At 52.8% G+C, this 27,401-nt stretch overlaps 1 protein-coding gene across 1 annotated transcript in view; it reads left to right on the top strand.

Moving 5' to 3' along the window:
• Positions 1–27,401, top strand: part of vps13d (vacuolar protein sorting 13 homolog D) — a 69,652-nt gene that overhangs the window by 5,586 nt on the left and 36,665 nt on the right. Inside the window, exons 4-21 of the mRNA XM_056423420.1 lie at positions 4,120–4,190; positions 5,559–5,623; positions 7,014–7,635; positions 7,707–8,571; positions 11,028–12,077; positions 12,482–12,572; positions 15,372–15,498; positions 15,572–15,752; positions 17,462–17,644; positions 19,682–19,823; positions 19,897–20,104; positions 21,939–22,110; positions 24,372–24,487; positions 24,675–24,893; positions 25,753–26,057; positions 26,357–26,490; positions 26,605–26,760; positions 26,990–27,179. Of these exons, the coding sequence (XP_056279395.1) occupies positions 4,120–4,190; positions 5,559–5,623; positions 7,014–7,635; positions 7,707–8,571; positions 11,028–12,077; positions 12,482–12,572; positions 15,372–15,498; positions 15,572–15,752; positions 17,462–17,644; positions 19,682–19,823; positions 19,897–20,104; positions 21,939–22,110; positions 24,372–24,487; positions 24,675–24,893; positions 25,753–26,057; positions 26,357–26,490; positions 26,605–26,760; positions 26,990–27,179 (4,897 nt within the window). The remainder of the gene's footprint in view (positions 1–4,119; positions 4,191–5,558; positions 5,624–7,013; positions 7,636–7,706; positions 8,572–11,027; positions 12,078–12,481; positions 12,573–15,371; positions 15,499–15,571; positions 15,753–17,461; positions 17,645–19,681; positions 19,824–19,896; positions 20,105–21,938; positions 22,111–24,371; positions 24,488–24,674; positions 24,894–25,752; positions 26,058–26,356; positions 26,491–26,604; positions 26,761–26,989; positions 27,180–27,401) is intronic.

The following is a 27,401-nucleotide window of genomic DNA, read 5'->3' as shown; positions in this document are numbered from 1 at the left end:
GAACAACAGATGCCAGACCAGATGAAGCAATAGATGTCATGAGACCAGGTGAACAATAGATGTCATGTGACCAGATGAACAATAGATGTCATGAGACCAGGTGAACAATAGATGTCATGTGACCAGATGAACAATAGATGTCATGTGACCTGATGAACAATAGATGTCATGTGACCAGATGAACAATAATGTCATGTGACCAGATGAACTCCCCCAAAAAAAAAAAAAGGGGGGGGGAAAAAGGTTTTTTTTGGGAACCCCCGGGTTTTTTTTTTTAAAAAAAAAAAACCCGAAAAAAAGGTAAGGGGGGTTTTAAATTTTTGGTAAAGGGGAAAAAAAAGGTTAATTTAAAGGGGGGGTTTTTTTCCCCCCCCTTTGGTTTAAGTTTTTTTAAAAAGGGGTTTTTTTTTAAAAAAAGCCCCAAAAAGGGGAAAAGGGCCCGGGAAGGGAAAAAAGGGGGAAAAAACCAAAAAAAAGGGGGAAAAAATTTTTGGGGGAAAAAAAAAATTTTTTTTAAAGGGGGCCCAAAAGGTCATGGACCGGGTGAACAATAGATTTTGGACCGGGTGAACAATAGATGTCATGTGCCCAGAAAATGAGCAGGGACAGATTAAAAATAAACAGGGAGCCCCCTTAAACCTTTGGGCCCATAGCCAGGCCCCTGTGCCCTGGGGCCGGTTAGAGCCCCTGGGGAAGGGGAACGTTCAGGAGCCGTCTGGGGTCTGTTGCCATAAACCTTGGTTTTTCCAGTCCGGTAAACCCTGATGATAAAGGACCTTTTTAAAAATAACAGGCCCCCAAATGAAAAGATGTCCTTTTGCCCCCGGGAAAAATGGTTTGTCTTTTGAGACCCGGTTTTGCTTTTTTTCATGGCCGTTTGTGTCTGTGAAAAACAAAATTATAAATAAAAAAATGTTGGAAATAAAATAACAAACCCAATAAAAAAGGGAACCATTGCCCGGAAAATAGACTTGCCCAATTTAAAAAAATTTAAACCTAAAATAATGTAACCCCTAAAATTGTTCATGTCCGGGCAATAGATGTAAAACCTAACTTTCCTAACCTGCAATTTGGTTTGGAAATTGAAAAATTGGGGGTAGGAAAAGGGCTTTGGGGGGGGGTCATGGGCCAGAGAACTAGAGGAAAGAAAGGTCCAAAAGCATTTTTCCGTGCTTGTCATGGGGCCCCGGGGGAAAAATGGGGGGGGCGGCCCCCGGCCCCCTTTGTAGGAAGATAAAATTGATTTTGGTCCCGGTAACAATGGGACCCCCAGGCCAAAACCCCCAAAGTTCTTCCGAGAAAAAAGACCCCCTGGCCCGGTGCCTGGGGTTGTGACCGGTCTTGGTTGCCCCTTCCAGGCTTTCATGGAAGACCCCCCCTAGATTTTCTAACCGGCCTAAGCAAAACCCCGGGAAAAATTTCCATGTGCCAGTAACCCTAATTCTGAGCCCAGAGAAAATAGACGGAAAGAAAAAAGGAGCAGGACCAGGGAAACCAAGACAGTCCTAAAAAAGGCCCCCGGGAAAGGAAAACAATTAAAGTAGGTGGAAAACCCAATGGGTCATGGACCGATGCAAAAATGTTTGTCCCCCAGGGGAAAATTTCTTCCCTAAAAAAGGTTTATTCCCCAAATTTAAACCTAAAAGCAGTCCAGAAAAAAAGATGCTTCCAAGGTTAGGAAAAAAAGAAAAATAAAAAATAACAAAAGTAGTGAAAGAAAATAATTTAAAAATAAAGTAAAAAAAATTTCCCTTGCCAAAAGGGAAAAAAATTTAAAATGGCCCGGGGAAAAAAGATGTCAGGCCAATGAATTTTTGATTTTTTTGTAAAATCTGATTTTGTGTGTTTTTAACTTTTTAATGTTTTTTTCCCCAGATTGAAAAAAAAAGTTTGAAGGGAAAAATGGGAGCAGGCCCGATTAACCCAGGGGAAGATGAAAAATTTAATTCTGTGCCTTTTTTAAAAATTTTCCCCTTCCCCAAATGCAATGTGTTGTGGGTGTGTGTCAGAGGGGGTTAAACAAAGGGAGTCCGTAACTGGTCTTGCCAGGCCCCCAGTGGTACCGGGAAAAATTTCGTGGAGAAAAATGAGGTAGGCCCATAAAAATGGGGCGGCCGTAAACCTAAGGGGGCGTCCCCCCAATAACTGACAGGCCAGGTAAAAATAATTCTTTTAAAAAACCTGAAAAATTAGAGTCAGGCCGGTGAAAAATGACCCCCTTACCGGTGTAGACCCTGGCCCAAAGGTGCCCCAAAAAACCAAACCGTAAAATTGTCTTTTGACCTTTTTAAAATGTTCTGTGCCAGTGAAAAAGAGTCATTTCCGGTTTTAAAAAAGATTCTTCCCCCCAGAAAACCCCTTTTCCCTTGGGGCCGATAAAAAAGTGTCGGCCCCCAAAGGAACCCCGTTAAAGGAAAAGGCTGGCGTCCATAAAAAGGGTCTTCCCCCATTTCCCAATAAAACCGTCCAAAGGAAGGGGGTGAAAATTCCATAAAAGGGTTTAACCCCTACCTTTAGCCCCAAGGCCCCCTGGGTCCTTGGGTCTTTAACCCCTCCCGTGGTTAAAACCGCCCAAAGGAGGGGGTTGGCGTCCTTGGGTCTCATGAGGTTTTTCCAGGTCCTGAGGCCGGGATTAAGGAGGTTCCATACCAGATGAGGTTCCCCTGGATCCCCCGGAGGGATTTAACTTTTGGATCCTTTTTTTTCCCTTTTTTGTTGGAGGGTTTTCCGGGAAAACCAAAAATATAATTTAATGGATTTATATGGGTTTTAAAAAAACAATGGACACTTTGGGTTTTAAGATTGAAAAAAAATTTTTGGACCCAAAAATTAAATAAAAAGGTTAAAGGGTCAAAATGATGGGGTTCAATTTCCCCTTGAAGGTTTTAATTTGTTTGGGGTTAAAGGGTTTGGGGGGGGTTCACCAGGAAAACACCAGGAAAAAAGGTTTAAAACTTTTGGTTTTTCATGGGGAGGTTTACATGGACACAGGAGGTTAAATGATTGAGGTTACGGCCCACAGATAGGGCCCAGGCCCAGAAAAAGGTTCCCGGGACTAAAGATGGGTTCCGGGGGGATCCCGGGTTGAGGTTCACGGGATCCCCCTGATGGGTTCCCCGGTCACAGGACCCCGGGGATCCCCATGTGGGGTTCAACCTCTTCTGCCCGGGCCCAGAACCCCTTCCGACGGAAGGGGGCGGGGGGAAGGAGGACCACCCCTTAACCCTGGGGACAATTTAAAATTTTTGGGGGCCCCCTGGGAAATGGACCGGTGGGCCCCTTTTTTTGGCCCTAGGGGAAAAATGTTCCCCCTCCCGGGTTTATTAATTTGGGGACCTCCCAGGGCCCAAAACCCCCGTGCCCCCGGTTGGAAAAGGCCCCCAAAAACCAAAAGGGGTGGGTGTTTGTTTTTTCCTCGGGCCAAAAAAAATTAAAATGGACCCGGGCGGGCACCAGAACATTTGGGAGCCTTTTTTTTCCTCGTGTTTTGGGAAACATTTAAGGGCCCTTTTGGAGGCCCAAAAAAAAGGGGATAAAAGGCCCAGGGCAGGAGCCCTTCCCGCGGGAAGGTGAACCACCGGGAAGGGGGTCTTCTTCCCTAAACATCTCCTTCATCACTTTTTTAACTGGGGGTGGGGGTGCAGAATGAGTGTGACAAAAATCTCTTCTCGCCCCCCCCCCCTTTCCCCCCCCTCTCTCTCTCCTTCCCTCTCTCCCCCCTCCCCCTCCTCCCCTCTTCTCTTCTTTCCCCTTTCCCTTTCCCCCTCCTCCCTCCCCCCTTCCCTCTCCCCTCCCCCCCCTTTTCTTTCCCCTTTTTTTCTTCCCCCTCTCTTTTTCCCCTTCTCCCCCCCCTTTTCCTTTCTCTCCCTTCCCCCCCCTCCCCCCTTTTTTCCCCCCCCCCTCCCCTTTTCCCCAGGTCCGGGGTACCACCCAAAAAAAGGGTTTCCCCTGGGGGCCCTTAAAAACCGCCCGGAGGGGGGGCCCCTAAAAGGTTTTAACCCCCAGTGCCTATCGGAAGGTAAGGGGCTCCTCCTTGGGGCTCAGGGTTTCACGGGGCCCCCAAAGGGGTTTCACTGGCCGGGGTTCCCCCACTGGGTTCCGGGTGGGTTTTTCCACCAGGAACCTCAGATGGGCACGGCCGGGCACTGGGGGTTCCCCCGGGCCAGGGGGCACAGGCCCAGATACCCCAGGTCACTTAGGACTAAAGGGGGTTCCCCTGGCCCTCAGGGGGTTTACGGGCACTTGATGGGCCACAACACAAAAACAGAGGATTTTCCCACATGGTTTTCATAGAGGACGGGCACGGGGGGAGGAAGGACCGGGAGGGGGTTAAAGGGGCCCGGGGGAGGTTCACGATGGGTTAAAGGAACAGGAGGAATGGCCAGATGAGGCCCCATTTTTTCCTCAGGGGCCCCCAAGGGACCCCCTTTGGGGTTTCCTTCCTGAGGGTTCACATGGTCCCCCTGGGGGTTCCTTTTTTAAAATGTGGGCCCACAGGACCCCGCCCTGCCCCCCAAACCTCCTCCCCAAAAGGGCAGCTGGGAGTTTGGGGCCCTTCGGGTTTGGGGCCCGGGTTTTGGGGGCTGGGAATAAAACCAGGAACCCGGGAGGCCCCTGAAAAACCCCCCCTGCGGGAGTTTCCTCCGGGTTCTGGGAAGGCCTCCCGGGGCCCCGGGGCCCGAGGGGGTTCCGGGCCGGGGGGCTGGGGTCTTCTAGGAGGCCTGCCCCTCCAGCAGGGGGAAAAGAAGGACCTGTTGCCCCCTGGGGGGAAACCCCCAAACCCTGAAACACCCCAAACCAGGGAGCCACCCTCCCCCGCCCGGCTGGGGGGCCCCGGAAAAGGGGGGGGTCCGGCCTGCCCCAAACCAGGCCCCCAAAATTTTACAGGGGGAAATCCAGGGAGCCTCGGGAAGGCGGGCAAAGACCCCTTGGTTCCCCCTCCCCTTTCCTCCCCTTTTCCCTTGTCCCCCCCCCCTTCCTTCCTCTTCCCCTTTTCCCTCCCCCCTCTTTCCTTCCTTTCCTTCCCTCCTCCCCCCTTCCTTCCCTCCTCCCCCCTCCTCCTTTTCCCCCCCTTTTTTCCCTTTTTTCCTCCCCCCCTTTCCCCTCCCCCCTCTTCCCCCCCTTTCCCCCCCCCCCCCCCGGTAGCCACAAAAGGGTTTGGGAGGGCCGGGGGGATGTTGGAGGGGAGAACAGGGGTTTGGGGGAAAATTTCTCCTGTTGGGGGTTGGGCGTGCCCCCGGTACTCCCCTTCCCCTGCCCCCCTGGGTGTGGGGCGTTTGCCATGGAACCTGGGGAACCCGGGACAGGGCCGCCCCTGGACCCTTCCCCCTTTGGGGGGAGAGGGGGGAGAAAAGAAGGGGGCGAAGGAGGGGAGGGGGAAAAAGGAGGATGAGGGGAGGCCCCCAAAAAAAGGGAGAAGATAGAGGAGGAGGGGGGAAAAAGGAGGAGAGGGGGAGGGTGGGCCGGGGAGGCCAGAGGAAAGGAAGAGGAGGAGGGAGAGGTGACCCGGGTTCCCCCAACCCTCGGGGCACCCCAGGGCCTCCCGTCTTTTGGTCCAGTGCCCCCAAATTCGGGGCCCAGGGCACCCCCGGGCCTTTTGCTTACCCCACCTCCATGGGCCCCAGTGGGATAAATCCCCTCACGGCCTCCGGGCCTTCAGGGGGCTCCCCTCCCGGGTGTTTAGGGGTTCAGGGGTCCTGAGGTGGCCCCCCGAGAGGAGGCCTGGAGGGGGAACCCCCACCCCTGAACACCTTAAAACCCGGAGGCCACCGGGGCGGAGTTCCCCCTAAAGGGGGGGAGTCACCCCCCCACCGGGACCGGGGGGGAACTCGGAGCGGGTTTGGGGGGTTTTTTAAAAAGGAAAAAGGGGGGGAAAAAGAAAAAAGGGGTTTAAAACCTTCGGGTAGGATTTTTAATTTCCCCCAAAAAATGACTGGGGCCCCTTTATTTTTAATTTTTTCAAATGTGCCCTTTTGATTTTAAAAATACCTTTCCCCCCTGTGAGCCCCCTGGGGAAGGGGGGGTTTTTCCCTAACTTCCCCAAAAAACCCAACCCCCCTCCCCCCAAAAGGTAACGGGTGGGGGGGTTCTTTTGGGGGCCAGAACAGTTTGTGAAATACTGTTGTTGTTGTTTTCTTTTCGGGTTATTTCATTTCTGTCCCCGGGTTAAAAAGGGCGAAAAATAAATTCACCAAAATTTTCCCGGAACCCTTTTAAAAGGGGTAAGGGAAAGGGGGGGGCCAAGGGGAAGGGGGAAAGGGAGTTGGGGGGAGGGCGGGGGGAAAGGGGGGAGGAGTAAAAAGGGGGAAAAAGAGAAAGGGGGGGGATGGGCAGAAAAGGGAAAGGGGGGAGGGGGAGGAAGGCTCGGGGGCCCTAACTCCTGGGGGAAGTCTCCCGTTTTTGCGGGGAAAACCATTAAGCCCGGGGGACCAAGGTTTTGGACTCTGGCCCTGAGCCCCATTTCCCCCGGGGATAAATTCCCTCCAGGCCCGTGCCTCGGGGGGTCCCCTGGGGGGATTTTTCTCACCAACCCAAGGTCACTTTGGGGGCCCCTAGGTGCCGGGGCCCCAAAAATTCTACCCCACCCCACCGGGGGGTTCCCCCTCCAAGGGGATGACCCCCAAGACCAGGCCCCACCGGCGGGGGGGAAAAGTCGTTTAAAAAGCCCAAACCCCTTCCAAAAACGGGGGGATTTTTCCCCCCCCCGGGCCGGAGCGTTTTTAAAATTTTCGCGAAAAACAAATTTAAAAATTTTTCGTCCCCTGAAAGGGCAAAAATTTTCACCAAACTTAGAAACCCCTTTTTCAAACCCCAGATAATTTTCCCTTTTTTGAAAGGAACAACCGGGAAAAATGGAGGGGCAAAGGTGGGGTTTAAAATTTGGGGGAAAAAAAAAATTTTTCTGTGAGTTTAAAGAGGGGTTTAAACCCCCCCCAAATTTCCGGGGGGCCCTTTGGGGGGAGTGCCGGTAAGGCCCACGTCCCTTTGGGTTGACCCCCCCGGGTTGGTCCCAGCGGTTCGGGCGGGGGGGGGCCCGGCCCGGGAGGCGGGGCCCCAAAAAGTAAGGTCCCCCGACCCCAAACCCGGCGCCACGCCCAAGTTTTCCGGGGAGGACAAGTCCTGGGGCCGGGGCTCGGCCAAGAACCCTTGGCGGAGCGTAAGGGGGACCCTGGACACCCCCAACACCCCGATGTTTGGTGGGGGCCCGGGCCTGGGGGTGGCCGGGGGGTTCCCACCAACTCTAAAGGTGGGCGTGGGGGCCCCTACTTCCGGGGGCCCCGGGGTTCGGCCCCAACCCCACCGGGGCCCCTCCCCAAAGGTGCCCGACCGTCCAGGGCCCGGGGGGGGGGGGCGGGGGTGGAACCACCCTGGCAGAACCCCCCGGGCCGGACGCCCCTTTGGGGGTTTCCCCCAAGGGGAACCTCGTTTCCCCAAAGGGCGGCCCTTTCACGGAAACCCGGCCGCCTTCCCCCAGCATGGGGGCCCTCGGCCGCCCCAGGGGCTGGGGCCCCCCGGGGGGAAGAAGTTCCCCTTGCTGTTCCTGGACCAGGGGCCCTTTCATCAAGCTGGGGGCCGTTTGGGGGCCCTCCGGACCCCCCTCCAGAACCTGGAAAGGCCCCTCGGGGTGCCGGCTCGGTAAAAACCGGGACCACCCCCCGAGACCCCATGGTGGACCCCTAACCCTCCCGAAAGCCCTTCCCCCAAAGGGGAGGAAGCCCTGGGGCCGGGGGCCCGGGCCCGTGCGGGCGGGAGGAGGAAGGAGGGCGGGGACCCGTGCGGGCCCATTTCCCCAAACAAAGAGCTGGGGTGGAGACCCCGCTAACCCCCTCCTCCCCCCAAGGTTTTCCCCCCAAGGGTCCCCCTTGGGGGGCCGGGAAGGGGTTTGGACCGCCAGGGCCTCCCTTTCCCCCGGAAACCCGGTCAACTTGTCCGGGGCCCCAAAGCCCGGTTTGGAAACCCCCCGGCCCTCCGGGGCCCCCCCCCAGCTGGGTGGGCCCTGCCCCCGGAAGGCCCCCCAGTTCGTTCCTCAAGGCCAAGGGGGCCCCCCAAAAGCTGGGAAGGGATCACTTCCCTCCAAAACCTGGCGGCTCCTCCTCCCTCGGGCCCTGGACTTCCCCCAACCCTGGTGGGGGGGAATTTCCCCAAAAGTTTTCCCAAAGGGAGAGGCCCCGGGGGCGCCTCCCCCTGGGGCCCAAGGAAGGGGGGCCGTCCCCCGGCCAAACGAGGGGTGGGGGCCCCCCAACCCTTCCCCCCCCATGCCCCCCGGGCGGCCGCCAAAAAGGGTTGGTCCCAGGGTGCTGGCCCCCAAAGGGAACGGCCGGGGGCACCCGGCTGGTGGCCCCTTGGGCCCCCTCGCGGGGAGGACCCAGGAAGGCGGCCCCGCACCTTCGGGGGGAGGGGCCCCCGGGAAGCCCCTCCCCTTTGGAACCTTCCCGGGGGAAAGCGGGCCCCCTTCCTCGGCCCCTGGTTCCCCCCCGGGAAGCCCGGGCACCCGAGCTGCGGGGGGCCCCGGGCACTAAAACCATCCCAATTTGGGGCCGGCCGGCCCAAAGGGGAGGCCTTTCCCCCCAGGTGCGGGCGGGCCACCGGTGTACTCGGCCAAACCCATAAGCCACCTTTTGGCCCCCGGGGAAGGGGGAAGGCCCGGCTCCCCCCCGGGGAAGGGGGCCCCGGGGCCGGCCCGTTCACCCCGGGGAAAGGCGTAAAACCGGGACGACCCCGGTTTCCACCCCAAACCGGGACCCGACCCGCGGGGGTCCCTTTGGGCGCCCCCCCCTTTGGGGCCCGGGGGAATCTAAAGGCGGCTCGGTCCGGGCGGGCTTCCCTTCTTCCGGGCCCGGGCCCTTTTTGGGGGCCTTCCCAAAAGGGGCCCCCCCTTTCACCCGGGGGCCCGGGGCCCGGGGACCCCAGTTCTTTCCTACCGGGGAAAAGGGCCCCCTTTCCCCCCCAGAGTTTTTCCGGCTGCTGGGTCAGCGGGTTTCTTCCCCTTCGGCCCCTTGTTCTTTTTCACACCACACGGGAAAACCCCATAACCCCCGGGGAAAAAGGCCCCGGGGGGAAGGTTTTTTGGAAAACCCTGAAAGTGGTTTTTTCCCCATCGAAGGGAAGTTGTAAATTCATCCCAAGAAACACCAAAACCCGGGTTCAGGGGCCTCCCCGGGGGGCCCTAAGGTTTTCTCATTTTGGTTTTTTAAAACTTTTGGTTAGTTCTAAAAACCCGTGGTCTCACGTGGTCTCACGTGGTCTCCGTGTTCTCATGCCGTCTCACGTGGTCTCACGTGTTCTCCGCGTGGTCTCCGTGGTCTCACACGTGGTCTCATGTGGTCTCATGTGGTCTCAGTGGTCTCCGATGGTCTCATGTGGTCTCACGTGGTCTCCGTGGTCTCATGTGGTCTCCACGTGGTCTCCACGATGTTCTCATTTTGTTCTCCACGTGTTCTCCGTGTTCTCCGTGTTCTCACGTGGTCTCATATGTCATTCTCACGTGGTCTCACGTGTTCTCACGTGGTCTCATGTGGTCTCTCATGTGGTCTCTCTCACGTGGTCTCCATGTGGTCTCATGTGGTCTCACGTGGTCTCACGTGGTCTCATGTGTTCTCATGTGGTCTCACGTGGTCTCACGTGGTCTCATGTGGTCTCACGTGTTCTCACGTGTTCTCACGTGTTCTCACGTGTTCTCACGTGTTCTCACGCGTTCTCACGCGTTCTCAAGTGTTCTCACGTGGTCTCACGTGTTCTCACGTGGTCTCACGTGGTCTCATGTGGTCTCCAGCCTGCGTGTTCTCCGTGTTCTCACGTGTTTCCGTGGTCATGTGTTCTCACGTGGTCTCACGTGGCAGTATTCTCAAATGGTCTCCGCGTTCTCCGTGTTCTCATGTGTTCTCCACGTGAATATCACGTGTTCTCACGTGGTCTCATGTGGTCTCATGTGTTCTCACGTGGTCTCATGTGTTCTCATGTGTTCTCATGTGTTCTCATGTGTTCTCATGTGTTCTCACGTGGTCTCATGTGGTCTCATGTGTTCTCACGTGGTCTCATGTGTTCTCATGTGTTCTCATGTGTTCTCACGTGGTCTCACGTGGTCTCACGTGGTCTCACGTGGTCTCATGTGGTCTCACGTGGTCTCACGTGTTCTCACGTGGTCTCATGTGTTCTCATGTGGTCTCACGTGGTCTCATGTGTTCTCACGTGGTCTCACGTGGTCTCACGTGGTCTCACGTGGTCTCACGTGGTCTCACGTGGTCTCACGTGGTCTCACGTGGTCTCACGTGGTCTCATGTGTTCTCACGTGGTCTCACGTGGTCTCACGTGGTCTCACGTGGTCTCACGTGGTCTCACGTGGTCTCACGTGTTCTCATGTGGTCTCACGTGGTCTCACGTGGTCTCACGTGGTCTCACGTGGTCTCATGTGGTCTCACGTGGTCTCATGTGTTCTCACGTGGTCTCATATTGTCTCATGTGGTCTCACGTGGTCTCATGTGGTCTCACGTGGTCTCATGTGTTCTCATGTGGTCTCACGTGGTCTCATGTGGTCTCACGTGGTCTCACGTGGTCTCACGTGGTCTCATGTGGTCTCACGTGGTCTCATGTGTTCTCACGTGGTCCCATGTGTTCTCATGTGGTCTCACGTGGTCTCATGTGTTCTCACGTGGTCTCACGTGGTCTCACGTGGTCTCACGTGGTCTCATGTGTTCTCACGTGGTCTCATGTGGTCTCACGTGGTCTCATGTGGTCTCATGTGGTCTCACGTGGTCTCACGTGGTCTCACGTGGTCTCACGTGGTCTCACGTGGTCTCACGTTGTCTCACGTGGTCTCATGTGTTCTCACGTGGTCTCACGTGTTCTCACGTGGTCTCACGTGGTCTCACGTGGTCTCACGTGGTCTCACGTGGTCTCATGTGTTCTCACGTGGTCTCATGTTGTCTCACGTGTTCTCACGTGGTCTCACGTGGTCTCACGTGGTCTCTGCAGAGCCTCTGGGTGTATCTAAGCTCTTATTGTGTCCGCGTTGGCCCCTCTGCCTCCAGGTGTTCCTGTGTAAGCCCGTGTATGAACAGGTCCTCCAGACGTTGGACAACCTGACCCTGACCGAGGAGCAGCGCGTCACCCCCAGCCAGCCGCCCACCCCCCCTCCCCCCACGCCTTCCTCCACCCGGCCGCACCGCTTCCCCGACCCCCAGGGGGGGCTGTTTGCCCGGGACCCCCCCTACCTCAGCTTCTCCCACTCGTCCCTGTCGTCCCCGATGCCTCTGCAGTCTCAGCCCGCGGCGCCCGCCTCCTTCACCCAGCTGAAGGTCACCTTGCACGTGGCGGAGGTGCAGGTGCAGCTGAGCGCCGACCTGACCCAGGGCTCCCAGGGCCTGGTCAGCCTGCGCTTCCAGGACCTGGAGGGCGACGTGACCCGAGACCACCCCCACCTGCTGGCCGTGCAGCTGGCGCTGCGCTCGCTGCTCATGGAGGACCTCCTGGAGCAGAACCCCGAGTCCAAGTACAAACACCTGATGGTGTCTCGCGGCGCCCCCAAGGCCTCCAGCTTCAGCCCCAAGGAGTACCTGTCCCAGAGCTGCCCCTCGGCCTCCAACGCCCTGTACCCCGACATGCCGCGCTCGCTGCCCACGCACATGGAGGAGGCCCAGAACGTGTTCCAGCTCTACCAGAGGCATCCCAGCACGCCTTCGGCCGGCAGCCGCAAGTCCAAGAGGGACCCGGAGTGCCCCAGCACCCCGCCCCCCTCCCCCACCTACCAGACCCCGTCCCCCCAGCCGCCCCCGGACTTCGACGACTCCCTCGTGCACATCAACGTCCTGCTGGTGGACCAGAACCACCCCGAGTTCCAGACGCGCTACGGCCGGGTGGGCCGCAGCGTGGACGTGGACTTCAACTGCCTGGACGTGCTGATCACGCTGCAGACCTGGGTGGTCATCCTGGACTTCTTCGGGATCGGCTCCACGGCCAACAACCACGCCGTGAGGGCTCCCCCGATGTCGCCGCCCACCGAGCCGGGGGGGCCGTCCTACGAGCCGGACCTCGGCGAGGAGGAGACCGCGCAGCCTGTCAACACCAAAGTGGACCTGAAGGTAGGACCTGACCCTCATAATGAGATCATATATAGAGTTATAACTTATTCTCCTGAGATGCTCCTGGTTCTGTCTTTTCTCTGTGTGGCTTCACATGTTTGATGAACCCTGTCCACCTGTCTATGTGTCCACCTGTCTATGTGTCCACCTGTCCCTGTGTCCACCTGTCTATGTGTCCACCTGTCCCTGTGTCCACCTGTCTATGTGTCCACCTGTCCCTGTGTCCACCTGTCTATGTGTCCACCTGTCTATGTGTCCACCTGTCCCTGTGTCCACCTGTCTATGTGTCCACCTGTCCCTGTGTCCACCTGTCTATGTGTCCACCTCTCCCTACCTGTCCCTGTGTCCACCTGTCCACGTGTCCCTGTGTCCACCTGTCCACCTGTCCCTGTGTCCACCTGTAGGTCCATTCTTTGTCTCTGGTGCTGAACAAGAAGCTGAACGAGCTGGCCCGAGCCAGCGTGTCCAAGCTGTCTGCTCACGTGGAGATGCTGGGTGAGAACACGACGCATCATCATCAAACTCATTTATTCATCTCATGAATATTAAATCTCGTCCTTCACGAGGTTATAAATGATGTTTATAGTAAATATTAATGTAGTTCCTTTTGTGGCCCAAAGGAAGGCCAGTTTTATAGCTTCTCTCAGCAGCATAACTGTTTTCAGCTGCGCTCACATAAAAAGGGTTTAAAGGGTTTTCTACCCCGCCGCTAGACTTCTAAGGCGATAACACAATGTACCACTAGAACACTGGAGATGGGCCTCTACACACCTCTGTAGAGACTTCATTAACACCAGAGAATAGTCACTACCACATTAACTATGTAGAGACTTCATTACACCAGAGAATAGTCACTACCACATTAACTATGTAGAGACTTCATTACACACCAGAGAATAGCCACTACCACATTAACTATGTAGAGACTTCATTACACACCAGAGAATAGTCACTACCACATTAACTATGTAGACTTCATTACACCAGAGAATAGTCACTACCACATTAACTATGTAGAGACTACATTACACCAGAGAATAGTCACTACCACATTAACTATGTAGAGACTTCATTAACACCAGAGAATAGTCACTACCACATTAACTATGTAGAGTCTACATTACACACCAGAGAATAGTCACTACCACATTAACAATGTAGAGACTTCATTACACCAGAGAATAGTCACTACCACATTAACTATGTAGAGACTTCATTACACACCAGAGAATAGTCACTACCACATTAACTATGTAGAGACTTCATTAACACCAGAGAATAGTCACTACCACATTAACTATGTAGAGACTACATTACACACCAGAGAATAGTCACTACCACATTAACTATGTAGAGACTTCATTAACACCAGAGAATAGTCACTACCACATTAACTATGTAGAGTCTACATTACACACCAGAGAATAGTCACTACCACATTAACAATGTAGAGACTTCATTACACCAGAGAATAGTCACTACCACATTAACTATGTAGAGACTACATTACACACCAGAGAATAGTCACTACCACATTAACTATGTAGAGACTTCATTAACACCAGAGAATAGTCACTACCACATTAACTATGTAGAGACTACATTACACACCAGAGAATAGTCACTACCACATTAACTATGTAGACTTCATTACACCAGAGAATAGTCACTACCACATTAACTATGTAGAGACTTATAATAATAATAGATTATATTTATAATGCACTTTTTAATTTGCATGGGCAAAACTCAAAGTGCTACAAAGTAAAAATGGTTTAGATAAAACAGAATAAAAGCAGCGACGTCTATGTTCAAATCTAGTGAAAAGCTATATTAAAAAGGTGTGTTTTTAGGCCTTTTTAAAAACATCCACAGTCTGTGCTGTCCTCAGCTGGTTTGGGAGGGCATTCCACAGTCTCGGGCAGCGACAGAAGGCTCGGTCTCCCATAATTTTCAGTTTGGTCCTGGGGAAGAAGGAGGTTTGCCTTTTCAGGCGTAGGCTCCTCGTGGAATTTTGTGGGGTGAGAAGTTCTTTGATATATGAGGCGCATTTCCATGAATACTGATAGGTGAAGAGGGTGATTTTGTAGTCAATCCTGAGTAAGACCGGGAGCCAATGCAATAATTTGAGTATGGGCGTGATGTGCTCATACTTCCGCACTCTCATCAGGATCCTAGCAGCACTGTTCTGGATGTATTGCAGCTTCTGGATGTTCTTGGCAGAAGTCCCAATGAGAAGTGCGTTACAGTAATCCAGCCTGGAGGAGACAAAGGCATGGACAAGCTTTTCAGCATCTGATAGGCTGAGTGAAGGAGGGAGTTTGTAATATTTCTGAGGTGGTAGAAGGAGGTCTTGCATGTTTGTTTGATGTGGGCCTCAAAGGTCAGGTGAGGATCCATTTTAACACCCAGATTGGTGACAGTTGGAGTGAAATGTTCTGACGGAGAAGGTGATGCTGGTGATGGAGGATGAAAGGACCTGATGTGGAGTGCCAACTAGAATGGCTTCAGTCTTGGAGCTGTTTAATTGAAGGAAGTTTTGCTTCATCCACACCTCTATCTCCTCCAGGCATGTGGTTATGTTGGATGATGGCAGAGGTGCAGAAGGGGTTGGCTTTGTTCTGATGTAGAGCTGCGTGTCATCAGCATAGCAATGGAAAGATATTCCATGCCGGCTGATGACACGACCAAGGGGGGACATGTATATGGTGAAAAGGGTGGGGCCGAGGACTGATCCTTGAGGGACACCACAGTTCACACAGTGTGTTTGTGATTTTGCCACTCCCAAGGTGACATGCTCAGTCCTCCCGGTGAGATATGAGGTGAACCAGTTTAGGGCAGAGTCAGAGAGTCCAATTGTCGAGCGAAGACGATGGAGTAGAATGTTATGGTCGACGGTGACTTCATTACACACCAGAGAATAGTCACTACCACATTAACTATGTAGACTTCATTACACCAGAGAATAGTCACTACCACATTAACTATGTAGACTTCATTACACCAGAGAATAGTCACTACCACATTAACTATGTAGACTTCATTACACCAGAGAATAGTCACTACCACATTAACTATGTAGACTTCATTGCACCAGAGAATAGTCACTACCACATTAACTATGTAGAGACTTCATTACACCAGACAATAGTCACTACCACATTAACTATGTAGAGATGTGTTTATGATTACATTTAAAAAAACAGCTTTGATAAATAAGGACATTTCTATGTGACCCCAGACTTTGACCAGGAGTGTTCTTGCATGTTTAATTTGACTACATCGTGTCTGTAGACGGAGACCTGGCTCTGCAAGGCAGTCTAGGCAGCCTGTCCCTGAGTGACCTGACCCCCCACGGTGACCTCTACAGGGAGCGCTTCACCACGCGGGGAGGGGAGGCGCTCATATTCAACATCCACAAGTAAATACAACATCACAACATCATGCTCCCGAAGAACCTCCCTACTCCTGCTGATGTGTCCCGGTCCCCTCAGGTACGGCCAGCCGGACCCTCACCTGCAGCGCGAGTGCGACATCAAGGTGTCCCTGCAGATGGCCTCGGTGCAGTACGTGCACACGCAGCGCTTCCAGGCCGAGGTGGTGGCCTTCATCCAGCACTTCACCCAGCTGCAGGACGTCCTGGGCAGGCAGAGGGCGGCCATGGAGGGCCAGGCGGTGAGTCCACGGGGGCCATGTGACCCTGGGAGGGTGGTGCAGAGACTAGCGGGTCCATGTGATGGTGGTTCAGAGACTAGACGGGTCCATGTGATGGTGGTTCAGAGACTAGACGGGTCCATCAGACTCTAGTAGGACCTTGTGATGGTGGTGCAGAGACTAGGCGGGTCCATGTGATGGTGGTTCAGAGACTAGACGGGTCCATCAGACTCTAGTGGGACCATGTGATGGTGGTGCAGAGACTAGGCGGGTCCATCAGACTCTAGTGGGACCTTGTGATGGTGATGCAGAGACTAGGCAGGTCCATGTGATGGTGGTTCAGAGACTAGACGGGTCCATCAGACTCTAGTAGGACCTTGTGATGGTGGTGCAGAGACTAGGCGGGTCCATGTGATGGTGGTTCAGAGACTAGACGGGTCCATCAGACTCTAGTAGGACCTTGTGATGGTGGTGCAGAGACTAGGCGGGTCCATGTGATGGTGGTTCAGAGACTAGGCGGGTCCATCAGACTCTAGTGGGACCATGTGATGGTGGTTCAGAGACTAGACGGGTCCATCAGACTCTAGTGGGACCATGTGATGGTGGTTCAGAGACTAGACGGGTCCATCAGACTCTAGTGGGACCATGTGATGGTGGTTCAGAGACTGAGCGGGTCCATCAGACTCTAGTGGGACCATGTGATGGTGGTTCAGAGACTAGACGGGTCCATCAGACTCTAGTGGGACCATGTGATGGTGGTTCAGAGACTAGACGGGTCCATCAGACTCTAGTGGGACCATGTGATGGTGGTTCAGAGACTAGACGGGTCCATCAGACTCTAGTGGGACCATGTGATGGTGGTTCAGAGACTAGACGGGTCCATGTGATGGTGGTTCAGAGACTAGACGGGTCCATCAGACTCTAGTGGGACCATGTGATGGTGGTTCAGAGACTAAACGGGACCATGTGATGGTGGTTCAGAGACTAGACGGGTCCATCAGACTCTAGTGGGACCATGTGATGGTGGTTCAGAGACTAGACGGGTCCATCAGACTCTAGTGGGACCATGTGATGGTGGTTCAGAGACTAGACGGGTCCATGTGATGGTGGTTCAGAGACTAGACGGGTCCATCAGACTCTAGTGGGACCATGTGATGGTGGTTCAGAGACTAGACGGGTCCATGTGATGGTGGTTCAGAGACTAGACGGGTCCATCAGACTCTAGTGGGACCATGTGATGGTGGTTCAGAGACTAGACGGGTCCATGTGATGGTGGTTCAGAGACTAGACGGGTCCATGTGATGGTGGTTCAGAGACTAGGCGGGTCCATCAGACTCTAGTGGGTCCATGTGATGGTGGTTCAGAGACTAGACGGGTCCATGTGATGGTGGTTCAGAGACTAGACGGGTCCATCAGACTCTAGTGGGACCATGTGATGGTGGTTCAGAGACTAGACGGGTCCATCAGACTCTAGTGGGACCATGTGATGGTGGTTCAGAGACTAGACGGGTCCATCAGACTCTAGTGGGACCATGTGATGGTGGTTCAGAGACTAGACGGGTCCATGTGATGGTGGTTCAGAGACTAGACGGGTCCATCAGACTCTAGTGGGACCATGTGATGGTGGTTCAGAGACTAGACGGGTCCATGTGATGGTGGTTCAGAGACTAGACGGGTCCATCGGACTCTCAGCTGGATGTCTTAAAGCTCCGCCCCCCCCCCCCCCCCAGGTGCGTGACCACCCCCAGCGGGCCTCCCGGGTCCTGCTGGACATCGAGGCCGGCGCCCCTGTGATCCTGGTCCCAGAGAGCTCTAGCTCCCCGCGGGTCATCGTGGCCAACCTGGGCCAGCTGCGGGTCCAGAACCGCTTCCTGCTGGCCGGGGCCCCCGGGACCGTCTCCCTCCGGGACCAGGTAGAGAAACTCACCATGGCGCACGCCTTCTTCCCGTCTCTGGTGAGTCCGGCGGCCGCCAGCACGAGGCCTGCTGCGAGGCCAACGCACGGTGTGCCGAGACTCAGGATGACCGCACTCTATTTCATGATGCACATTAATAAAAACATTAATAATATTGATTAATCGTGATTATCCTCAATTAAATCCGACAAGCGGAGAGAGAACTCAATGTCAGAGATTTCTTTTCAATTTTTTTCTATATCAATCTTATCCTCCGACTGCATAAGTCAGACTTAACGAGTTCTTTTCCAAAATCCTGATCATTTCAAAATGTTTCTAGTGATGCTCATAGAGGGGAAATGATATATCGTCTAGAGGTCATGACCAGCTCACTGAGTAAGTCTGGTTTAAGCCCGAGACCTCGGCTCCAAGAAGCCACCATGAATAAGCCAGGCTTGAATAAGCCAGGCTCCTAGAAGCCACCATGAATAAGCCAGGCTTGAATAAGCCAGGCTCCTAGAAGCCAGGCTCCTAGAAGCCAGGCTCCAAGAAGTCAGGCTCCTAGAAGTCAGGCTCCAAGAAGCCAGGCTCCTATAAGCCAGGCTCCTATAAGCCAGGCTCCAAGAAGTCAGGCTCCTAGAAGCCAGGCTCCTAGAAGTCAGGCTCCAAGAAGTCAGGCTCCTAGAAGTCAGGCTCCTAGAAGTCAGGCTCCAAGAAGTCAGGCTCCTAGAAGTCAGGCTCCTAGAAGTCAGGCTCTAAGTCAGGCTCAAGTCAGGCTCCTAGAAGCCAGGCTCCTAAAGTCAGGCTCAAGTCAGGCTCAAGTCAGGCTCCAAGTCAGGCTCCAAGAGTCAGGCTCAGAGTCAGGCTCCAAGTCAGGCTCCTAGAGTCAGGCTCCTAGAGTCAGGCTCCAGAGTCAGGCTCCAAGAAGTCAGGCTCCTAAGTCAGGCTCCAAGTCAGGCTCCTGAAGCCAGGCTCCAAGAAGTCAGGCTCCTAGAGTCAGGCTCCTAGAAGTCAGGCTCAAGTCAGGCTCCTAAGTCAGGCTCCAAAGTCAGGCTCCTAGAGTCAGGCTCCTAAGTCAGGCTCCTGAAGTCAGGCTCCAAGAAGTCAGGCTCCAAGTCAGGCTCCAAGAGTCAGGCTCCTAGAAGTCAGGCTCCTAGAAGTCAGGCTCCTAGAAGTCAGGCTCCAAGAAGTCAGGCTCCTAGAAGTCAGGCTCCTAGAAGTCAGGCTCCTAGAAGTCAGGCTCCAAGAAGTCAGGCTCCAAGAAGTCAGGCTCCAAGAAGTCAGGCTCCTAGAAGTCAGGCTCCAAGAAGTCAGGCTCCAAGAAGTCAGGCTCCAAGAAGTCAGGCTCCTAAGTCAGGCTCAAGTCAGGCTCTAAGTCAGGCTCCAAGAGTCAGGCTCCTAAGTCAGGCTCCAAGAAGTCAGGCTCAAGTCAGGCTCCAAGTCAGGCTCCTAGAAGTCAGGCTCCAAGAAGTCAGGCTCCTAGAAGTCAGGCTCCTAGAAGTCAGGCTCCTAGAAGTCAGGCTCCAAGAAGTCAGGCTCCTAGAAGTCAGGCTTGATGAAGCCCCTTTAGAACTTTAACTAAACATTCTCGTCCGAGGCCTGGACCACGAAGCAGGCTCTGGGTTCGGGGCTCTTGCGGCTCCGGGTCCAGGTCTCTGTTGTCCCTCTTCGTGGACCAGGCCTCTGGTTTGCATGTTGTTGCTGCGGTGGGTTATTATGGGATGGGCTGAGCCTCCTGCAGCGTGTTGCATGGCGTGTTGAGCACCGACTGTCCAACAACCCTGGATACAAGGTTTTATTACAATGTCTCAACAAAAGACCCACAATGCACCTCACTACCACACGTCCTCCACACAGCTTCTGATGCACGGACCTGAAGTCACGGACTATAAAACTAGAACACTTTATTAATCTCATGTGCCACCGACAAGTCAAACAGACAACAACACACACAACAGACATGTATGTGGGTTCTTCTGCCCCTTGTAAAGACTGAAGGTGTAACGTCCACGTTGCTAACTGGATTCCATGTTCCTCCTCTCGCTCCTGATGAAGGAGCGCGTCCAGAAGGCAGCGGAGAGGAGAAGTGAGCAGGAGAAGGCGAAGACCTCCACCTTCTCCACAGGCTTCAACCTCGGCAGGCCCCCGGTCCCCGACGCATGGCGGGCCACCGGGGGGGAAGACGCTCCCGGTTCAGGTGAGTTGGTTTGAAGACGTGCCGTATGGTGGATCTCCCCCCGTGAAGCTCTTGAACCGCGTGTCCCCGTCAGAGGAGCACGTGTGCCTGCTGGACTGCATCGCTCTGGACCTGCAGGAGGTGGACATCTTCGCTGCGGAGTGGCTGCCCTCTCAGCCCGGCGCCGGGCCTCCGGAGGCCTCGGACCTGGTCTTCCCTTCCTACTCTGTGCGCCGCACCGGAGACAACCTGCTGAAGGACTGCTGCCGCCTCCAGCTGAAGGTGGAGCGCAACCTGGACAAGTAATAACGATACTCATTTAATAGAGCTTTAAGTAGGCCTGCTTTGGGTTTAGTCCTTTTTACAATGGAGTCGAGTTGACCTGTGGTTCTGCACCGGGTCTGTTTATACTTATGTTTATATATATATATATATATATGTTTATACCTACGTTTATATTTACATATTTATACCTACGCTTATATATTTATGTTTATACCTACGTTTATATTGATATGTTTATACCTACGCTTATATATTTATATTTTTCTATATTTATGTATATATTTATATATATATTAGGGCTGTGAAACGAGTAAACATTTTAATCGGGTTAATCACAGGCTTCTGTGGATTAATCATGATTAATCACATATTACCGATATTCTCGGTATATTTTGTGAGAACATAGAGATTTATGACAAAAGACGGATATATACATTTATACATTCTTCTATACAATGGTGCTGCAACTCAGCAGTTATTTGTGATTTTCTTCCATATGGAACATTAATACATCTTCATCCTAAACAGAATGTTTAACCCTGCTGTTACCTTTCGGGTCAATTTGACCCCATTCAATGTTTAAATGTCGGTGTTCTTTGGGGTCAATTTGACCCCAGGCTGTTTTTCACTGTGTCAAACATAAGAAATATCAACTTTTTTATTTATTTAAAGGGCTATTTAGGTAGTCAACAAACAAACATAAAGTACCTCACACTTAAACTTGGGAAGCAATATTAATTCTAATAATTTTCTGGAGGTTTTAATTGCTGGGGTCAAATTGACCCCGAGGGTAAAATATGTTAGTAAATGTAAAGGTAACAGGAGGTTAAACAGAGCATGTTTCTCTTGTTTGTCAACCATTAACTCCACCATGATACAATCTAAAGGCCTCTAGTCTTCCTCTAGCAGCTGCTGAGGCAAACTGACTGTGTGGGTTTTCTTCATGAACTGGGCCGTGATGAAAGGGACGGCGGGACACGCTGCAAAGCTGAAACCTCACCGGACACGGACACCGACAGGTGGACAGATTGACAAGTGACTTTTGTTTTGCTCGGTCCCGATGCGCGCGCACGGAGCTCTGTGGCGCGCGGGACGGAGATCGATAAGTGTTAACGCAACGCGAAGAGACAGAAATGACATGCTGCTGTGGAATCGATCAACAACAGACGTTTAGTTTAATAAAGAACAAGGCGTGCTCTAGAGAACATGTCAGGGCGGGCCAATCTCTTTAATGTCATGCGATCTACCGACACTACGCGCGATCGACTGGCAGGTCGCGATCGGCGTGTTGAGACCCTGATCTACAGGAAGTAAAAGTCGTAACAAGGTTTCCGGAGGTGAACCTGCGGAAGGATCGTTACCGATGAACAGACCGTCTGCATGAGAGCGGACAGAGTTCAGATTGAAGTGGTGGATTGGAAGCTCATTTTGCAAGTGACTTTTTTTTCGTCCGGCGACCAACAACAGGCAGTTGGAAGCTCATTCTGCGCATGCGTTAAATGCGTTAATTTAAAAAAAACTAGTTAAACCTGTAATTGAATTAACTGAGTTAACGCGTTATTTTTCACAGCACTAATATATATATTATAATAATATATAAATATAATAATAGATTTATATATATATTTATCTTATGATAATATATAAATATAATATATGTGTATGTGTATATATACATGTTTATATAAACCCATATATATATGTGTATATATATATATTATTATTTTAAAAAAATATATATATATATGTATTATATATCAAATAAACTGAATTGAATATATATATATATACACACACACCTCTGCCTGAGGGCTGCAGCAGGCATTGAGTTTGGGTTCTGGGGGTCTTCAGGGAGCTGAGCCACGCGGTGCCCGACATGTCCATCCACGGCAGCCTGTCGTCGGTGCACTGCTCTCTGGACCTGGAGCACTACCAGCTGATCCGAGGTCTGCTGGAGAACAACCTGGGGGAGCCTGTGGAGGACTTCCTGAGACCCTACAACCTGCAGGACCCCAGCACCTACGTGAGGGACACTCTTCTCTTTACGAAGCCTTCATGTGCCCTTCATGTCCCCTTTGTGTCCTTTATGTCCCCTTCATGTCCCCTTTGTGTCCTTTATGTCCCCTTCATGTCCCTTTCATGTCCCCTTCATGTGCCCTTTATGTCCCCTTCCTGTCCCCTTGATGTCTCCTCCTTCTTGTCCCCTTGATGTCTCCTCCTTCATGTCCCCTTGATGTCTCCTCCTTCTTGTCCCCTTGATGTCTCCTCCTTCTTGTCCCCTTGATGTCTCCTCCTTCATGTCCCCTTGATGTCTCCTCCTTCTTGTCCCATTGATGTCTCCTCCTTCATGTCCCCTTGATGTCTCCTCCTTTATGTCCCCTTGATGTCTCCTCCTTCATGTCCCCTTGATGTCTCCTCCTTCTTGTCCCCTTGATGTCTCCTCCTTCATGTCCCCTTGATGTCTCCTTGTCCCCTTGATGTCTCCTTGTCCCCTTGATGTCTCCTCCTTCTTGTCCCCTTGATGTCTCCTCCTTTATGTCCCCTTGATGTCTCCTCCTTCATGTCCCCTTGATGTCTCCTCCTTATTGTCCCCTTGATGTCTCCTCCTTCTTGTCTCCTTGATGTCTCCTCCTTCATGTCCCCTTGATGTCTCCTCCTCCATGTCCCCTTGATGTCTCCTCCTCCATGTCCCCTTGATGTCTCCTCCTTCTTGTCCCCTTGATGTCTCCTCCTTCTTGTCCCCTTGATGTCTCCTCCTTCTTGTCCCCTCCTTCATGTCCCCTTGATGTCTCCTCCTTCTTGTCCCCTTGATGTCTCCTCCTTCTTGTCCCCTTGATGTCTCCTCCTTCTTGTCCCCTTGATGTCTCCTCCTTTATGTCCCCTTGATGTCTCCTCCTTCTTGTCCCCTTGATGTCTCCTCCTTTATGTACCCTTGATGTCTCCTCCTTCATGTCCCCTTGATGTCTCCTCCTTCTTGTCCCCTTGATGTCTCCTCCTTCATGTCCCCTTGATGTCTCCTCCTTCTTGTCCCCTTGATGTCTCCTCCTTCTTGTCCCCTTGATGTCTCCTCCTTCTTGTCCCCTTGATGTCTCCTCCTTCTTGTCCCCTTGATGTCTCCTCCTTCTTGTCCTCTCCTTCTTGTCCCCTTGATGTCTCCTCCTTCTTGTCCCCTTGATGTCTCCTCCTTTATGTCCCCTTGATGTCTCCTCCTTCATGTCCCCTTGATGTCTCCTCCTTCTTGTCCCCTTGATGTCTCCTCCTTCTTGTCCCCTTGATGTCTCCTCCTTCATGTCCCCTTGATGTCTCCTCCTTCTTGTCCCCTTGATGTCTCCTCCTTCATGTCCCCTTGATGTCTCCTCCTTCTTGTCCCCTTGATGTCTCCTCCTTCTTGTCCCCTTGATGTCTCCTCCTTGATGTCTCCTCCTTCATGTCCCCTTGATGTTTCCTCCTTCTTGTCCCCTTGATGTCTCCTCCTTCATGTCCCCTTGATGTCTCCTCCTTCTTGTCCCCTTGATGTCTCCTCCTTCTTGTCCCCTTGATGTCTCCTCCTTCATGTCCCCTTGATGTCTCCTCCTTCATGTCCCCTTGATGTCTCCTCCTTCATGTCCCCTTGATGTCTCCTCCTTCTTGTCCCCTTGATGTCTCCTCCTTCATGTCCCCTTGATGTCTCCTCCTTCATGTCCCCTTGTCTCCTCCTTCTTGTCCCCTTGATGTCTCCTCCTTCTTGTCCCCTTGATGTCTCCTCCTTTATGTCCCCTTGATGTCTCCTCCTTCTTGTCCCCTTGATGTCTCCTCCTTTATGTCCCCTTGATGTTTCCTCCTTCTTGTCCGCTTGATGTCTCCTCCTTCTTGTCCCCTTGATGTCTCCTCCTTCATGTCCCCTTGATGTCTCCTCCTTCTTGTCCCCTTGATGTCTCCTCCTTCTTGTCCCCTTGATGTCTCCTCCTTCATGTCCCCTTGATGTCTCCTCCTTCTTGTCCCCTTGATGTCTCCTCCTTCTTGTCCCCTTGATGTCTCCTCCTTCATGTCCCCTTGATGTCTCCTCCTTCATGTCCCCTTGTCTCCTCCTTCTTGTCCCCTTGATGTCTCCTCCTTTATGTCCCCTTGATGTCTCCTCCTTCATGTCCCCTTGATGTCTCCTCCTTCTTGTCCCCTTGATGTCTCCTCCTTCATGTCCCCTTGATGTTTCCTCCTTCTTGTCCCCTTGATGTCTCCTCCTTCTTGTCCCCTTGATGTCTCCTCCTTCTTGTCCCCTTGATGTCTCGCTTCATGGATGTCCTCCAGACGGTGCTCAGTGGAGACGTCTTCACCAGCTTGTCCTTCCTGGTGGACATGATGGACGTCAGTCTGGAGCTCCTGGACAGCCCCTCCCCCTCAGAGCCGCAGCGCTCTTTAGCAAGGTGGGTTTCTTCATTAATAACAATATTTAACAACAACAACAACAAGCATCACACGTGACCCCACAGCCTCAGCTGGACAGTCACACATGTAGTTGGAAGACGCATGTATTCAGGCCTCAGGTCTCCTCTCTGCGTGGCCAGACTCTGGCAGTCCTCCCTCTGACATGCTGCGTGTGCTTCTGCTCAGGTTTGACTTCATGAAGTCCAAGCTGCTCTTCGAGAGCCTGTCCAACGGCTCCAGGGCCATCAACCTGGTGTCCCACTCGCTGCTGGCCTACGACACCCGGAGCGCCGAGCCCGCCTCCAGGAGAGCCGCCGGGCCCAGGAGCAACGTCTTCAGCTGCATCCTGCAGCCCTCCAAGACCGGCAGCAACCGGGCCTCGCTGCAGCTGGAGCTGCACTACAGGTACAGCTACAGGTGGAGCTGCACTACAGGTACAGCTACAGGGAGAGCTTCCTTCCTTCTCCAGTCCAGAGGAGTATCCCCTTAGACCAGTGGTTCCTTCCTTCCTTCTTTTCTTTCCTTTCCTTCTTTCCTTTCCTTTCCCTTCCCTTCTTTCCTTTCTTCCTTCCTTTCCTAACTTGTCGTTCTTCCTTCTGTCTGTCCTTCTTTCCTTTCCTTTTCTTTCTTCCATCCGTCCTTCTCTTCCTCCCTTCCTTCCCTCCTTCCGTCTGTCCTCCCTTTCCTTCCTTCCTCCCTCACGTCCTTCCTAATACTATTACATCTAGACCCACATGTCTGCCCTGGTTTACTTTATCCCAGGTTATTTTCTTTCAAATGTATTTAGTGTAAAACTCTTTATTGCTGAATATTTAAACTCGTTTAGTTTTAGTTTCTCACAGGTTGAACTTGTTCTGATCTCTAAAACATATCCAGTGTAAAACCGGTTGATATAATAAGATATGTATTTGCCACTGGGCTTATTTGACCATGTTTAACTTTATTTACATTGTTCTAACAAAGTGACGTTGTCTTATTTTAGAAAGTCACACAAAGTTCTCTGAAGCCGTGTTGTGGTGTGAACGTTGTTCTCCTGGAGAACCGCTGAGCAGAGCCTGGAGGTTCTGTCCTCTGAGGTTCTCCTGGAGAACCGCTGAGCAGAGCCTGGAGGTTCTTTCCTCTGAGGTTCTCCTGGAGAACCGCTGAGACTTCAGAGGTTCACGAACACAAGGAGGAGTAAACAAAGGACATGGGACCTCGTGACCTCTGAGTCACGGTTCCTGTTCAGGAGGCGCTGGTCTCATGGTGCTGCTCCTCCTCACAGGTCCACGCGCGACTCCTCCTGCTTCACCGTGGTCCTCAACAACCTGAGAGTCTTCCTCATCTTCGACTGGATTCAGCTGGTGCGAGACTTCCTGCGGACGACTTCTCCTCCGGCGTCCGCCGGCGCCGCCGAGCCTCGTGAGCGCCGGCCCGTCAACACCGGCGCCGACGCAGGAACCGGCACCGGGACCGGCGGCGCCGTCGGGGCCGTCATGCCAAAGACGGTCAAGAGCGGCGTGGTCACCAAGAGGTCCACGGTGCCGGTCACCCAGGACCGCTGCCTGGAGGTCAAGATCAACGTCACAGGTCAGAGGCTGAAGAGGAGACCCTGAACCTCCTGATTCATCTAAGATTCTTTAATAAGGACACAGTGACCAGAGGTAGAAAGATAAAGAGTTATTTCAATGTTAAAGCGTGTGAGCATGAGCTGGATATGTCCCTCAGGTCAGCAGGCACACTCACATTTTAATAAGTGTGCCGTGTTTTTCATTTTAAGCGCTTTTATTAAACATGAAAATGTCATTGATCTCTCTCTATGTAACGTATGCTGGCCCAGAACAGGTTGTTGTTGTTGTTGTATTATGAGCTCCTGTGTGTGTCTTTAGGCACAGAGTTCGTGGTGGTGGAGGACTCGTCTTGTCTGGATACTCACGCCATCATCCTGAAAGGTACCATGGTGCTCACCTATAAGCCCCGCCTCCTGGACAGACCCTTCTCCGGCAGCCTGGCAGGGATGGAGGTGACCTCATTATTACTGAGACTACTAGTTTTGCTTTTTAATTTTTTAAAATTTAAACCTTCCACCGGTCACCATGTGTATGAACCTCCAACCACATCCACACTTGTGTCTCAGGTGTTCTCGTGCCGGCTGGGCAGCGAGCAGGAGACGGCGCTGTCCATCATCGACCCCGTGAACATCCAGGTGGAGCTGTGTGGGAGCCCCACCTACCAGAGCAGCTCCGGGCTGCTGGACGCCTTCAACGTGGAGGACATCCCCCCGCTGCTGGAGGTCAGGAGCTCCGCCAGGAGGGTCAGGGGTTCAACCTGGATCTGGTTCCCCATGTTGTCTCAGTGAAGAACTACAACCTTAGAGATGGGTCCAGTATTCAGGGCGACAACAGGTTGTGTCATCAGGCCTCACTGATGTCATCAGGCCTCACTGTGATGGTAGAGCCGCTGGAGACTTGCTGACGGGTGTCTTTCCCCTTTTTAATGGTGCATGTGATCCTGATTGGCAGATCCAGTTTCCTACTATGGACATCCGTCTGTCCTACAACGACATCCAGCTCTTCTTGGCCATCGCTATGTCCATCCCCACCTCCAACTCCAGCTCCACGCTGCCCTCTGGCTGTGACCCCGGTACTGCACCCAGCACTGAACCCCCTGCAGCCAAAGACAGCTTCAGGCAGAAGACCCAGGCCCTCATAGGTTCGTCAAGTCCAGGGATCAAGTTGAAACGGTTTTCTTTTGTCTCAATTGTCCTCAGTGGCCAAAGTACATCATTATTTTGTAGTCGGGAGACATCTTGAATTGTTATCATTCATACAATTGTGCCAAAAGGGCATTCTGTTATATATAGATATGTTGAGCAGAGAGACGTTGATTTGGTGAAGCGATCCAGCGGGAATTGTTTGAATGAGCACCAGGCAA

The sequence above is a fragment of the Pseudoliparis swirei genome, chromosome 9, assembly GCF_029220125.1.
Source record: "Pseudoliparis swirei isolate HS2019 ecotype Mariana Trench chromosome 9, NWPU_hadal_v1, whole genome shotgun sequence".
NCBI lineage: Eukaryota > Metazoa > Chordata > Actinopteri > Perciformes > Liparidae > Pseudoliparis > Pseudoliparis swirei.
This window is presented reverse-complemented; position numbering and strand designations above follow the sequence as displayed.